This window comes from Mastigoproctus giganteus, chromosome 1 (genome assembly GCF_048544385.1).
Source record: "Mastigoproctus giganteus isolate SK-2022 chromosome 1, ASM4854438v1, whole genome shotgun sequence".
NCBI lineage: Eukaryota > Metazoa > Arthropoda > Arachnida > Uropygi > Thelyphonidae > Mastigoproctus > Mastigoproctus giganteus.
The window spans coordinates 48,220,616-48,237,169 of record NC_143575.1 but is presented as its reverse complement, the minus strand read 5'-3'; the positions used below and the strand labels follow the sequence as shown (position 1 = coordinate 48,237,169).

Below are 16,554 nucleotides of genomic sequence, written 5' to 3'. Positions count from 1 at the left end.
ATCTCTCATCATGATATAAAATAACTGCCTCCATAATAGGATGTGTGGGTCCTAGCGTTTTGATTAATGTTGGGACCTGTCACTGCTATATGGAGGGCCTTCAATCATGAAAAATGATGAGAATCATGGGCATGGTCTAATATTTCAACATTGGATCATGAAATGTAATTAAAATGCTGCTCGCACCAATAATGCTTCACAATGGCCAAGTCGAGGCAGTGTATTAATTATAAAAATGTACATGCCCCAGGGTGTGGTTCAATCAAACTGTGACTATGCAATGGAGAGGAAAGCGGAATTTGCCAGAATCAGGATGGATCTGTCCAAATGTGACTACTCCCCCCCCCCCCCACACACATTCTGGATAAGTAGTTTCAACTTTATGGTAATGGGTCTATTTTTCACTGTAACCAGGATGGTTCACTGACTGCCACTGCTTACATTTTCCACTATCTAGGCATTTCTCCACGCCCTGCCAGGGTGTTATGCTGTTACCACATTGGATGTGTGCAGCTCCCTGGCAGGAGATTACAGTCAACATTGTCAAAAGTGAAATTGACTATTCCATTGTGTGAATGTGGTTTATCACATTACTTGCCTGGATCGTGGGATTTGTTATATCGATGAGTCAGAATGTAGATTGTGATTGTGTCTCTGAGAGTGAGGGGGGGCAGGCTGATTTCACTGATTCTGACATTGCAGAGCATTATTGGTGTGATCAGAATTTTAATTACAATCAGTGACCCAATGTTGAAATATTAGTGCACCTGATTCTTGCCACAGATATATATAGGGCCTCCACAAGATTTTACAATAAAGAGGCTCATTACTTTGAAAGCTTCTTTGTGCTTATTTTATTGCTTTTATTTTCATGCACGTTTTACTGCTTTTATTCTCTTTATATTAAGTTTTTCTTTCATTTATTAGCTGTATATAATTTCGGTTTTACTTTCTACACAGCATATTTATTTTATATTATTTATCAGTGTCCATGTACTTAATTTATTTTTAATAAGCTTTTCTTATTTTGACTGTTTTGTGCAGAAGCAATATTTATTTCATTATGACTGTTCCTGGCACTCAAAGCCTCTTCTCTACCACAAGGTTCGCATACAAAATAAGATTTTAAAATGCAAACAGTCTTCTTTGTTAATAGATCCCACAAATTCTTTAAATGTGTTGCACTCAAGCTGAACAAATACATGTTTTGTTTATAACAAGTGTCTCAGCTTCTGGTAGGATTGTGTGTGTAATAAATTCCTTCCTAGCTTTATATTTTATTTGCTTATAAATATTTATCTAACTCTCTCTTTAAATCTACATAAGCTCTCTGCTTCTCTATGTGGAAAATTTCATAAAATGAAATGCTTCAGGTATATGCTTATATTTAACTATAGAAGCATATTTGCAATGTTACCAGTTCATGTGATGCATTGGAACAGCATTTGTTTGGATGTGTTACTGTCCAAGCCACACTCCAACTGATTCATGAGCATTCATGTGGGAATATGTCAAGAACCTTTCTAAAATCTAAGTAAATTATATTAATGTTTTTTTTCATTCAGTTCTTAGGTGAGTATCTCATATCTTGCCAGACAAAGATCTTGGTTTAACAAAACCAGGTTGTGAATCTTATAATACTGCTATTGCAGTGACCCTGTCTGGCATATAGCAGTGCAGTCACTGCAAATAATTTTTTTTCTACCAAAAAAAGTGAAACTTATAGGTGTATAATTTCCTGGACTTCACTAGAGCCTAAGGATGCCCTCCATTATTATAGATAAGGGTCTAGTTAACATTTTAGCTGCTTCTTTCAGTATATATATATAGCTGCTAACTCACCAGATTTATGTGGGGGGATCTATTTTACTCAGTTTGATCCTTCTCAGTGTCATAATAGAGTTGGTGACAAAGAGTTACTCCATCTTTTTGCAAAAAATCAGATTTTCTCCACCTTTTTCTTTTCACAAAAAAATAAAACTACATTAACATTAGAATTTTTCTTTTTAATTTTGCAAATTTTTGCTTATATTTGTTAACGAATTGGCCATCAGGAGTGCTGTGATAGTCTATGTTGCAAAATAGAAATGTGGGCTAGTAGCACCCATTGTTCTCTGTTATGTCCAGTCATTTCATAGTACTTGTGTAGTGTGACGCTAATTAACAATGTCTTTCAGTAAGATGCCAAAGAAATATGATATGTAAAATTTCAGAAGACACAGATGCAAGATTTGCCATGTCTTGCAAAATCTGAAAGAGGTAACATGTTTGTCTTGCATACCATTATGAGATATGATTTTTCATTTTCAGGTGGTGGGAAATGTGAAATTAGATATTTTGCAAACAAACAAGCATATGTAGTTTCCTTCTACGCAAAAAACAGTGTTACATTGCAAATGGGCCATTTTCGTTTGCTACAGATGGCAGTAACCAAAGTGATTCCAAGCCGTATCCCATTGTGTTGACTTTTTATAATTAAAAAAATAATAATAATAAAAAAAAATAATAAATCAAGCAGCTTGCTTTCAGTGCTAGCACTGAAAGGTGACTCTACAGGGTATAATGTTGGAAATCTGAACAACCTGCACAGTTTGTGGAATTTTTTCAAAAAACTGTCTGGTGCTTAATGTTGATAATGTGCCTGGTAAGCCTAAAAACTGGAATAGCAAGGGTATTCAAAGAGGAGATTGGACACATGTAATAGGCTGTCCTTGTCATCTTAATTTATGCTGAAAAGGGAGCTGCATTTCTTCCTGAGAAAGTGGATGAATACTTGGTGAAAATTTACCATCTACATGTGTTGGCTGCTTTTAACTGTCAGAATGTTTTTCTGACAGTTAAAAAAACAAAAAAAAAAAAAAAAAAAACATCATCCCTAACCTGTACCTGTTCCTTGGTCAATATTGTTAAGTGTGACACGGTTAGATTCTTTCCCATTTTGTAATAAGTGTATATATTTTATTCCTAGTTTTTATGGAATGTAATACATTTTACAGTTACTTGGTATTTTTATTTCTATATTATATACACTGAGTTGGCTTTGCATTAGCAACACTCTCTTATGTTGGAATGGATTGGTCTGTGATGCTGGTGACGAGTCAGGAATGGCTGATATAAGACTAGTTCACACACACACATGGTGATCAGTTTTGAGTGTTTGCAAGGAAGAATGGATCAGCATTGAGATCTTTCGGATTTTGGATGTAGAATGATTGTGGGGACTAAACTTGTAGTGCCATTATCTTGACAGCAGCTACGAGGGGTGTTCAATAAATTATCTACCTACTATGTAGGTTAGTGCAAATGCATCATTTTAACATAGCTATCTACCAAAGTAGTTAAATTGACTAATATGCACTAATCTACATATTAGTCATTCTACCTCGTAGTATGAGGCCTTTGCCCTTAAATACGTTATAGTCTGTTATCTACCTACCTATGAAGGAAATGAGATAGACAAAAATCTGGTTTTATTTTTCAATGTAACTCCCCTGAACTTCAATAGACTTGTTCCATTTTGTCCACATGTGAGGAAATACCAGATAAAATAAAATCTGGTAAAATTCTTTGTCCTGTCCAACTTCAGTTCATCATCAGCAAAGCTACGTCCACATACATTTTTCTTGAGGTGTTGAAATAGTCAATGGGGGCCAGATACGGAATGTAAGGTGGATGAGTAAGTTTTGTAAAGTTACAGTCTCTCAAAGCAGCAAGAACAGCATGTGATCTGTGTACTGATGCATTGTCCTGAAGAAGAAGCACACCTTTGGAAAGTTTTCCACAGCAGTATGACATCCCTTGGGTTGTACAGTAGCGATGCATATGACTCCCCAGTGAATGTCTGTTTGTGTTCCAAGTAGTGAATATACAAAATTCCCTCAGCATCCCAAAAAATTGGTGGCCATAATCTTGCCAGCTGAAGGTTGTGTCCGAAGCTTTTTGGGTGGGGGAGAACTCTTGTGCTTCCACTGCGTCAATTCTTGCTTGGTCTCAGGATCCCAATGTTGAACCCATGTTTCATCACCCATAACAATTCTAGAGATGAAAGTTTCGGGATTCCTTCCTTAAAGCTCTAAATTCTCTTCATAACATCATACTCTGAATTGCTTCTGCACAAGGGTCAGAAATCTGGGGACCCACCTTGCACTGACCTTAGTCAACCCCAAATGTTCATGGAGGATGGTTATAACTGTTCCCTCAGATATGTCATATTCCCTAGAAATTTGGGACACCTTTAAATTTCTGTCATTCAGCACAAGGGTTTCCCCAGCTTGGCACATTTCTGGAGTTGTCTCTGTCACAGTGGATGTGGATCATCTTTGAGGCTCTCTACCCCTACTTTTTTTTTTTTTGTTAGTTGTTGGCGCATCAGCTTCTGTGGCCATAATGCACCTCCCAAAGTTTTTGCATTTTACTCTGATCCAACCCCAGGGTGGGATTCAAACCCACGACCTTTGGGTTGCCAGGCAGGCAACTTTACTCACCTGAGTAGCCTGGTCGGCTTACCCCACTTGAATTGTTTTGACCAGAATTTCACCTGTTACTCTGATGGTACACTGTTACCATACACAACCACCATACTTTCATGAATAGCCTTTGGCCCATTTCCTTCTTTGATGAGAAACTTGATGACTGAACAATGCTCCAATTTCAGCAAATCCATAATTTGATACAGGTGTCTTCCTTCTTTCTGTTACAGCAGCACAACCTACAAACAAAGTGGGAACAAAATTAGTATGATTCAACTTGAGATACATAGGAACACGATAAATCATGAATCAATGAAATATAACTATGGGAAGTACCTTAGGCAAATAATTTATTGAACACCCCTCGTAAGTATGGGAGCAAAAGAATCCTTTTTTCAGGATATAAGACAGGACTGAGTTTTAGAAAGATTGAAATTAACTAAGTTATCTTTTCCCCATTAGAAAATTACCTGGAGTATCAGCATTTAAGGAACTGGTAGAGTATTTAAGAAGTTGAAGCTTGTGCAGGTCAAGTTTTCTCAAACTAGAAGGCCAAATGCAATGTGCTATCATCATAAAAGCTATGGTTAGGATTTCCAGTCAATGGAAGGTCATTAATATATAAGTGGTAAAGAGTGAGAGAAGGAATCTGAACTTTGGGGAACACCTGCATTAGTGGAGAGGTTAGAAGACAGAGCCACCTACCATCACCTGCAGTGAGCAGACACAGAGAAAACTGGATACCCAATTGCAAAAAGCAGTTGGCAAACCATAAGATGGAAGCTTATTTAGAAGACCTTTATGTCAAACATGATCAAAAGCTTTGAAATTCATGAGCAACTGCTTGAGTTTCAGCAAACTTTTCCACTGAATTTATCCATAGATGGGTAACATAAGCCAGAATTTCACCAGAGTGTCGACGCTGATGGAATCCATATTGGCAATCATTGTTCAGATGAAAGGTCTCCAGTTAGTTTAGGAGTTGGCAGTTAATGGATTTCTCCATTATTTCAGAAAAAGTAGAAATAAGTGCAATGGGATGATAACTGGATGGGAGAGGTTTGTCACCCTTCTTAGGAACTGGCTGGATGCAAGCAAATTTTCAAGCAGAAGGAAAAACACCATTGGAATAATTAAGTGTAAAAAGTGACACGAAACAGGAGTAAGCTTTGAAGGTTTTGAGAACCAGAAAAACAGAAAAGAGTTCTTTACTTATGTAAACCCTACAAAGAAAAGGATGAATCAGATTGGTACACTCAGCATAGATAGTTCGACTATTGATAATCCTGCTTGGGTAGCTGATAAACTGAATGACTATTTTGCATCTACATTCACATTTGAGGGGAATCATTCAAGGAGGGGAATGCCAGAAGCTTATCAAACTGTAAAGCTAAGTGATTTTGTAATAACTGAGAGCAAAGTGGAGAAATTGCTGAAGTTAAACATATGGAAGGCACCTGGGGTGGATAGGATATATCCAGTTATATTAAAGGAAGCAGCAAGGGAAGTAAGCAAACCCTTAGCTATAATTGTATAAGAGCTTCCTTGGACTCAGGGGAGGACCCCATGGACTGGAGGGGTGCAATTGTATCTCCCATTTACAAAGGGGGGGGGGGTTCAAAAGGTGACACAAGTACCTACAGACCTGTTAGTTTAACTTCTGTTCCGAGGAAAATAATGGAGTTACTGGTTAAAGAACCATTGCAGGATCATCTAGACAAAACTGAAATAATAGTTAAGACACAGCATGGGCTTGTTAAAGGGAGGTTTTGTCTGACCAATCTGATTGTATACTATGATGTGGTCACAAAGGAACTGGATGAAAAAAATAATTTTGATATCATATACTTTTTAGGAAAGCTTTTGGTACTGTTGTACAAATTGGAGCAGTATGTCATTAAGGGAAAGTTACTATAATGGAGAAAGGGATGGTTGAGTGGGAGATGACAGAGTGGTAATCAATGGACACTGCTCTTCATGGACTAATGTATCAGTGAAGTTCCCCAGGATTTGGTGCAGGGCCCATTGTCCTTTTGTGCATTCATCAATGATATTGATGAAGTTATATCAGGCTTAATGTTGAAGTTTGCAGATGATACAAAGGTTGGCAGGATTGTTAACGACAGTAAAGAGAGTATGCTACTGTAACAGGATCTTGGGAAGTTGGGAAAATGGGCTGAGAAGTGGTAACTGAAGTTTAACATTGACAAATGCAAAGTACTGTATATGGGTAGCAGTAACCCAAGAGAAATGTACCAACTGTGTGGTACTACACTCAGGGAAGTGGAGAGTGAAAAAGACTTGGGGGTAATTGTGCAGTCAGATATGAAGTTTGCTGAGCAGTGCAGATGGGCTGCCAGAACAGGTCATGGAGTCTTGTCAATGATATATAGGAATTTTGCTAGAAGGGACAAGGAGGTGATTATCCCGTTGTACAAGGCAATGGTTAGAGGCCACACTTTGAGTACTGTGTACAGGTCTCGATGCCTCATTTTAAGAAAGATTTAGAGTTGCCAGAACGAGTACAAAGAAGGGCAACAAGATTGGTGAGGGGGAACAAAGGGGTGCTCTTACCAAAAAAGGCTTAAGTTCTGCCTGGGAGCTGCAATAAAAGGCTTAATTGCAGCTCCCAGAGACTAGGCACCTGCAAGGTGATCTGATTGAGGTGTATAAGGCCTTGAACAGATTGAGCAAGCTCAACGCTGATGGGATTCTTCCTCTTGCTGATATTACGAACCTGTGGGGGCATAGATTCAAATTGAAGAAAGACAGTTGTAGAATAGATCTGCAGAAATTTGCTTTTAGCCAGAAGGCAGTTGATTGCTGGAACAAACTTCCATCTCTTGTTGTGGAAGTTGATAGCTTAAATAAATTTAAGGGTGAGCTTAGACAGGCATTTGGAGTGAATGAATGGGTGAAATGGGAGGTTTTGCTGATGATGCATTCTTGCATCATATACCTTAACTAATACTAATCTGAGGACTAGATGACCACTCACCTCGACTGTGTACTTCATAAGGGTTGTTTGTGAGAAAAAGATCGAGACTGTTAACGGTGTTAGAATTGTTATTACATTGTTACTGGAAGAGTGGCAACTGACATATGTAATTTCAATGCCTTATTCGATCTAAAAAAGTGAAATTATTCAAAACACTGGATCATTTACCTATTATACTTGCTGTTGATGTCAATATACAATTGAATTCCAAGAATGGAAAGGAATTTTGTAAGTTTAGGGAAAAAAAATCTTAAATTTGGAATTATCATCAAATACCACATGCAATGGAACCACTATTGATAGTATATTCACTCAAATCTATTGAATCAAAAAATTATGTAACTTAGTTTAGTTATCATAGTCATTAATTTCTGTAGCTGCAATACAGTCTAATGCAGTGGCTATGGATTGCGGGCCGTATCTGGCCGGCGAATAATGTTTATACGGCCCGTGTGGAAAGTGAACTGAAACATTTTAGAGGGTTCCGCCATTTCGTGTACATGTTGTCCAGTGCAGTTATATGTACGCCAAATTACAGTTATGTACAGATCAAACTTTTTCATATTGTGAAATTTTACTATTTTGATATAATTTATTCCTTGTATTGAATTAAAAAAATCATCCTTAAAAAATGTTCCGAAAGAGGAAAGTCGATTTGGAGTGGCATGTTTTTAATTAAAGGTGGACTGAAGACTATTTCTTCATTGAGTATGACAAAAAAGCAGTGTTAGGAGACTGTGTCAGATTTAAAGAATATAATTTAAAATGACACTGATTCCAAGCATAAATCTTATGATCAATATAAAGGAGTGTTGCAAAAAGAAAAGTGTTCAAAGTTACAAAACGAATTAAGAAAACAACAAAACACACTGAAAACCTATCACTCAAGAAATTTATCTGCTGTAAGTGCCAGTTACCAAATTACACATTTGATCGCTTTTGAAAGCAAACCAGTCGGTGATGGTAAATTTGTTAAAAGTTATGAAAGAAATTTTTCTGGAGAAACGAAGTGATACAAGACATTAATTTGTCTTGACAAACAATTATGCAAAGAGTAGAAGATATTGAAAAGAATTTGTTCCAACAAATTTTGTAAAACATTAAACAAATGAAATATTTTACTGGCACTGGATGACAGTTCTAATGTAAATGATACAGCCTAACTCCTTATCTTCATACGTGGAATTAATGATAATTTTGTACCAGTTGAAGATTTAGCTGATCTGCAGAGTATGCATGGAACTACAGTTGAAAATCGTTTTGAAAATTTTTGCCAGTCTATTGAAAAGTTAGGATTAAATATTAAAACCTGGAATGAGTCACAAAAGATGGTGCAAAAAATATGATTGGTAAAAACACTGGGCTTCTGGGTAGAAGAACCAAGAAAATGATAGATAACGGAGCTGAACCTCCAATTGGAATTCACTGCATTGTGCATCAAGAAGCTTTCTGTAGAAAGTATTGTATCTCCAACACATTATGAATGTGGTTATCTCAACTGTAAATTTTATAAGATCACACAGTACTGTTGTACTGAACTAAAAGAGAAACATATAGGGCCGCCGTAGCCTAGTGGTCAGGCGCGCAGGTGCATAAGTACATGTACAATGCCTTGAGTGACCGGGGTTCAAGCCCGTGACTGCTGAATACGGTGCTGTTTCTTGTATTCTGTGTATCTTGTAAACTCCTCTGATCGTTTGGTCGTCCCGGCATATAAACAGAAAATTTATTTATTATTTCCAAATAATTGTTGCCTCTCGTTATTACAATTACTTTTTGACAAGTTTGAAAGTCGATTTGCTGACATAAGATCCCACGAAAAAGACAAGCTTGGTTTTGAGAATCCAATTACTTTATGGCTGAAAACTACAATCCCAGCTTGCAACTTGAAATTATTGATCTTCAAGCCAAAACATGCTTCAAAAATAAGTATTACAGACTGCAAAAATAACTACTTGAATTCCAAGAGGCTGAAGATTTTCCGCTAATAAAAAAAATGCCATGAAAATGGCTACTTTGTTCAAATCAACGTATACGTTTGCAAGCAAATTTTTTTAACGCATGAAATCGAATAAATATTTAAAAAGAAACAAAATAACAGATTCCATATTGAACATTGGCTTCACAAATTTCCAACAATTATCTAAAAATATTCAGCCTTAATCATCTAAATAAACGTTAAGTTTTGTTCAGTAAATGTTATTGTGTATTGTACTTAATAAAATTTTTGAATAATTTCAATTTTTAGGTGTATCATTATATTTATTTATTCACTACTTAATATTGAAAAGCAGTGATCTTTTTCAGGTTGTAAATTTTCTAAAGTGAGCATTTAAAAGCAAAATAGGGTATTTTAAAAAACAAGTAAAATATTTTTGTTAAAAATCAAAAGTTAGTATATTTTTATTATTTTAATAAAATCCAAAAAATAAATCAGACATAGATTTGTTGCGCATAAGTGTTGGGATTTGCATTTTTTTATATATAGCCTGAAAATAAAAAATGGTAACATGAAAATAGAAACTTTCTTTTACATGTAACAACAAATATAGAAAATGTAACACACTAATTTTTCTTGAATCACTCAGTGCTGCCTGCGAAAAAAATCTAACTTTGAATATGGTCCCTGTATGGGAAAAGGTTGAACACCACTGGTCTAATGAATAAATGAATGTTTCAGGGGAAAAAAAAAAAAAAATGTGCATTTTTAATTATTACAACAATCATGGTGTGATGATCTAAAGACGTTTTCAATGTCTGCCGGATTGTGTACCTGGTACATAATATATATATTTTTTTTCTGACGGAGTGGAACCCAATTTGGTTGTTTGCCGTGATACCCCATCTGTGAAAAGGTATAAGTTGTACATTCTGAAATGCCTCTTTGGTTACCAGTGTTGTTATTTGACTGCCTGTAGCCTTTCTGCTATGTTACACAAGTCCTGTCAGCCTTCATTGGCCTCTACTTGAACAAGCTGTTTGTAACCATAGATCGCCACCTCAAGACAGCTGTATATGGAAACTCGAGCGGGGTGGTAATTTCTTATACTGGCACTGACTACCAAGCCACATTCAAAGTCACTAAATTGTTTATCTTGCACATAAACAGCTCTCATAAGTATCTATCCACTGCCCACCTGCTTTATATATATGTATATATGAACAAGTGATATTATTGAACAGTTGCCCCTTATTTATAAATTAAATCAATTAACGTGGGCGTTTTTCAGCAGTGTACATAATACTATTTTCAAACACAAGAATGATTTCTTCTATATCTTTCTTTCCATATAAACTCATTGATCTTCTGATGATGGTTGATATGATGGTTGATAACTTGGTTCTAATAGTATATGTGAATAACTGTGTGAAATTTCATGATCAATATTATAAGTCTTATATTTCAGAACTACACCCAAGCTTAATGTCACAAAATTATATAAGGTGCACTGATATGCCCTGCTTATGACAAGTGTTCCTGTAATTCTTTCCTCAATGTACATTCCTTGTAATGTTGAAAGTTTTACTTCCATGTTATGTCCTTTGTTAGGTGTTTTATGAGAATTTACTGAAAGAAAAACATTGCTGTTTCCAAGTATAATTTTATGCTCCTTATGTATCAAGAAAATCCTACCATGATTTGTACCTCTAAAAAAATTTTGGGTTTTAAATTTTTCTCTAATTCTTTTACCTTTACATGGTGTTATAGAATTTGGATTTGAGATTCACTCCAAAATTTGGAAACAGTTTTGAAGGAAATGGTAGGGCTATATTCAGCCAGTCTCGGGTGGAGGAAGCAGGGTTTTTCCTTCCGTGAATTATGGGCTGAATATTCTAGACTATTTGCCCATAAACCATGTGAACTATAGAATATTACCATTAGGAATGGTAAAATATGGCTTGAGTAATTGATCTGCCAGAAAAGAAAAAAAAAAAAAAGATGAATGGCAAGAAAGAATCATCACTAATACTCTGATAAAATCTTAAAAATAAACTAAACCTTAAATAGAAATAAAAAGTTTTCATTACAAATTTACTGAATGAATAATTTTTAAATGTTGGATCATTCTTGGGAGCAAGCCAAAAAGCAACAAGAAGCATTAATTAAAAAAAATAAATAAAAAACCCCACAAAAATTGTTCCTTATCAGATTTGAAAAAAAAAATATATATATATATATATATATATATATCATGATTGGCAAATTTATACAAAATTCCAGCATTCTCAAAAATTTTTAAATTACATAAAATATTGTTAAAAAAAACACTTAATGATGCCAAAAGTTATAATTCAACTGCAGTATGAAGATACTGCCAGAGAATACTACCTTGATCGGATAATCCCTCGTCTACTTTTTAGCACTTTCAACTTCTACAAAAGTCAAAATGGTCGATGAAAGTATATTGAAGCTTATCCCTCTTATCAAATTATATGGCCCATAACATCACTCACTACCTTATAAGACCAAGAATTTAAGTCAGTGATAGCAGAAGCATAATGATTCAAAAAGAATCCAAAATAATTCTTACTAAAATAATATACTCTATATAATATAAATAGTAGTTTCATTACTTTTAATTTTATCCCATAATACGTGACGATATTCCATCATATTTTTAACATCCTTATACCTCATGCATTCCTCCATGCTCAGATAAACTGAATCCTGGGTAAACAGTTGGCGAATATTGTGGCTGTTAGAAATATCTGTGATTTTAATGGAATTTAACATTTCTAATGTTACTTTAAAGGATTCATCCATTGTAGCTTTTACCTGAAATAGCTTTGCTTCCCAAAGAGAATGCTTAGCTCCATTTTCATTTCTGAATATAAGATCAATCACATTTTCTAAGGATACACCATGATACATCACTTTCTCAGAACCAGACAAAAAATAGAGTTTCTTTAAATCATCATCAATTCCAAATGCTACTGTAACATATCCAGAGTTTCCATCCATTCTTACTGCAACTGTATGTAATAGTGTATCTGATGGGATTTCTATGGGAACTGTCCTAATATTGGTTCCCCGGAGTTGGCAGTTGCTAAGAATACATCTTTTATTGACAGTTACAGCCACTGATATGTCACAGTATTCTATAATGGCAGTTCTGACTATTCTTGATGATGGATGGATAAGGGAATGCATTAAAACTCCATGGCAGTTTCTTAATGGAACTCCATGTTCAGTAAGAGAAACAGAAGTTATTCTATTTAATCCCAGCACTTCAGAGAAAAGGTCATTTGAACATATATTGTCAATATATTCCTTCATTGTTCCTAAGTGATAGAAGGTTGAACACTGCAATACTAAAACATTGAGTGGTATCTCTTTTAGCAAATCATAAATATTTTTTCTTGTGGTAAGCAGATCATCTGTAGCTTCCTTTACATTCTCAATATTTTGAATATATAATGGTGAGGATTGTATCCCCAAAGGTTGTAGAAAATCTCCATAGGAACTGATTTCACATTTGATTGAACTGGTTTTAAAAAAATCCATCATTTTGCACATAACATTACAATCAAAGAAGAAAACACTGTCTGTGAATACTTTCTCCTTTTCCTCTGTATCCTGTAAATCTGAAAGGGAAAAAAAATGGACTTTGTAAAGCACAGTTCATTAATTTGGAAATTTTAACAAATCATCCACTTTAAAAGTTGTGAGATTGTAATTTACTGTGGAGGCTATATAACTTGCATATGAAAACTCACCAAAAATACAGCGTATGTCAGTTTATGTGGGGAAGGGGAGGAATAACATACTTCGGCAAAGGTAAAGAAAGTCAACACGAGAACCATGGCAAACTTCAGGACTACTTATCTGACAAACTCGTTTCCCACTACCACAGTTTCTCCCTGCATTCTCAGTAAACAAATGGTGTGTGTTATCGGTAGCATCAGAAGTCGGTAACGATATACTGATAAGTTTTTTCTCATTATTAAAAGCAGATTATTGGAGTTCATGAGTGTAATGCCTTTGCAGCTGAAATTTACTTATGGGTACACCCTCCAGACTGCCTCAGTCTTAGGGTGTTTATCCCCCCCTTCCCGCTGTTTTAAAATAGGAAAACGACTTCTACAGATGGTGCGTGTCATCGGTAGTGGAGTAGAAGTCGTTTTCCTATTTTAAAACAGTGGGGGGGGATAAACACCCTAAGACTGAGGCAGTCTGGAGGGTGTATCCATAAGTAAATTTCAGCCCACTCATGAACTCCAATAATCTGCTTTTAATAATGAGAAAAACTAATCAACACATTGTTATCGACTACCACTACCGATAATATGCATCATCTGTTGTAGTGGGAAACTAGTTTGTCTGGTAAGTTTTCCATGGTTCTCGTGTTGGCTTTCTTTACCTTAGCCCATACTTTTATATAAGTAAAATAAGCTTAAAACAAATGCTAGGCGCACAGAATCTTAAACAAAAAAAAGTCTCATAATAGCATTACTCTCAAAGCTGTATTAATACTGAAACAAATTATCTGGTATTACACTACCGTTCATTATACGACATGTAGTAAGTGCCGGTCATTTTGATCACGTTTTTGAATTGAGTTATTTTAATTCTATTAAACGGTGATTCTAATAAGCAAAAATAGGAGGAATATTGTCCACAGGCTATAAAAGTAAAGATATAAAGCACAAATTTACACTTTATTACCTTATCAATTAACAAAATTAATGATACATGAAAATCGGAAGAATATTTTCCACAGATTAGCAAAATAAAAAATATATTTACACTTGCATACATAGCTTAATTAATACTGTAATATGTACATACTAACTAATTGATAGTTTACTGACCTGTTTTTTTTTTTGTGTTGTAAGATTTAAAACAGTAAAAAATATAAGCAAAGAACTCGGCACACACAAATTGCAACTTAACAGGATACGTGAAAGTGAGATATGGAGTAACAAGTTTACGAAGCTTTAAAAATAGGAATGAAGAAAAGATTCTGAAAATTTATGTTTTATATATGATTGAAGATTTCATGGAAGGAAAAACACATTTCACTGTAATAATGTAAAAACTCACACATTCCAGCTATCAGTATTATCACAATGCAGTAAGATCAAGTTTACTACCCGTTTATAATCGATTGCACTAAGAGAAAAGCCCAATAAGCCAGAAACTGCAAATTGTTTTTATTGTTTTATGGTAGTGATCTCCAGAAATGTGCTTTAGAAAAATATAAAGGCATTCAAAAATGATTCTTATAACTCAACATGTGATAATGATCCGGCAACTACTTATTTCACTTTAAGATGGACGTACGATTGTCACTGACTGGACCACTCTCAACCAATAGTATCATTTGTAAACATGTTTTGTTTTTGCATCCTTTAGTTGAAGTGATTTTTTGTGTTGTGCTTATTTGAAAATATGGTATTCAGTATTCTATATAAAATTAATACGATTTCCATTATAAAAATTACCTTTCAGAGAGATAAATAACTTAGTTATATAGTGAAATTTTCAACTTCTGTGGTCTTGGAACAAATTACCAAAAAACAATGTGCTATTGGGCCCACATTATATTTTCATGATGTGATGAGGTCTCTGGAACGGATTAATATCGTAAAGCGGGGGTCCACTGTATGTTGCTGTTTTTTTATAACAATATATGAACTCCTCTATAGCTATTTTAATGGTGTTGATATATTCTCGGGATAAGCAATAAATAATAAACATTTCAATTTCGGGAAAAGAAACTTCTACAACCGTAAGTGAAACTAAATTCTGTTCTCCATTAAAACACAAAGCAAATACTTGCCTTCAGCAGTTCAAATGCAAAACCACAATTGTCCTTTCTTTTCTTATTTAATTTATTTCATTTTGAATATTAAGTGGCTTGATACATAGGGGCAGAATTGCACCTTGCTAAGTTCAAAGTTAACTGCAGTAGCAATTTGTTACAGTTTAGTGTTCCTTTTTTCATAAGTCTTAGTGATATTACATTGGTTTTACCCTATAGTAAAGGGGAAAAAAAATTCATGATTTATATATTTAGTAAACTAATAACAAAAAAAGCTCCTCAGAAAGAAAAATTTTATATGAGCAAACCAAGAACAATTCTTTTCTGTGCATCTGTTATATTGCCAATTCATTACTTCAATCAACATATGGCAATAAACAGAATATGTTATTCAGTGCTTCAGCTATAATGAATATGTACAAAAAAAAGAAATGACAATTACCTGATTTCTCTATTTGCCCAATTTTTATGAAATTTGGAATAGCTCAAGAAATCTTTCTAAAAGAGCCAAATAAAAAATTTCATAAAAATTTATCCACTGGGAATCAAGTTTTTACATGCAGATGGAAAGGCAGGCATGGTGAAGACAACAGGTGTTTTATACGTATGCAAATGCACCTAAAAAGAGAGGGGTGGGATGAGAAGGTACAAGATAAGAGGATATCTAGTGCATGAATGTATGTATGTGTTAAGTGCCAAAACAACCACAACTATATGGCATATTGTGTCTGTAAATTGCATGCATTCTGTGGTTAATTTACTGGATGAGAAACTCAAGTTTCCAGGAGAGAAAGCCATATAACATCTGAGACTGATTAACTGAGCCACACTATGAAAAAGGTTCCACACATAACTAGTATTATGTACAACCATATAATGCAAGGAAGCTACAGGCTTTTGTTGCTGCATCGGCCATAGAAAAAGGTAGATAAGAAAATACAAATTATGCACTTCCTCATGTAGGTAATTCTTCAATTGACCCTTGAACTGCCAGCCTCAAATACCTGCAAAGGCAACTCATTCCAGTAATCAACTTGTTGGCTAAAAGAAAACTTCCTACAAATAAGTCTAAACCTGTTCCCCTGTAATTTGAATTTATAGCCCCTCATTCTGGAATACTTCATAACAGTGAAAATTCTGCCTTCATTTATTTTACTAACCCCTCTCAGAGGCTTATAAACCTCAATCATGTCCACCTCTAAGGTGCCTGGTTGCCAAGCTCTGTAGCCCATAATTGAACTCACTTGTCTTTGGACCCTTTCAAGAAGCTCAATGTCTTTTTTTTTTTTTTTTTTTTTTTTTTGAGATGAGGTCTCTGTAC

The 16,554-nt window shown here is 34.9% G+C and overlaps 1 protein-coding gene across 1 annotated transcript in view; it reads right to left on the bottom strand.

Annotated features, from left to right (window-relative positions):
• Nucleotides 1-12,013: 12,013 nt before the first annotated feature.
• Nucleotides 12,014-16,554, bottom strand: part of LOC150090770 (fucose-1-phosphate guanylyltransferase-like) — a 79,357-nt gene continuing 74,816 nt past the window's right edge. Inside the window, exon 5 of the mRNA XM_090371545.1 lies at nucleotides 12,014-13,053. Coding sequence (XP_090227671.1) covers nucleotides 12,014-13,053 — 1,040 coding nt within the window. The remainder of the gene's footprint in view (nucleotides 13,054-16,554) is intronic.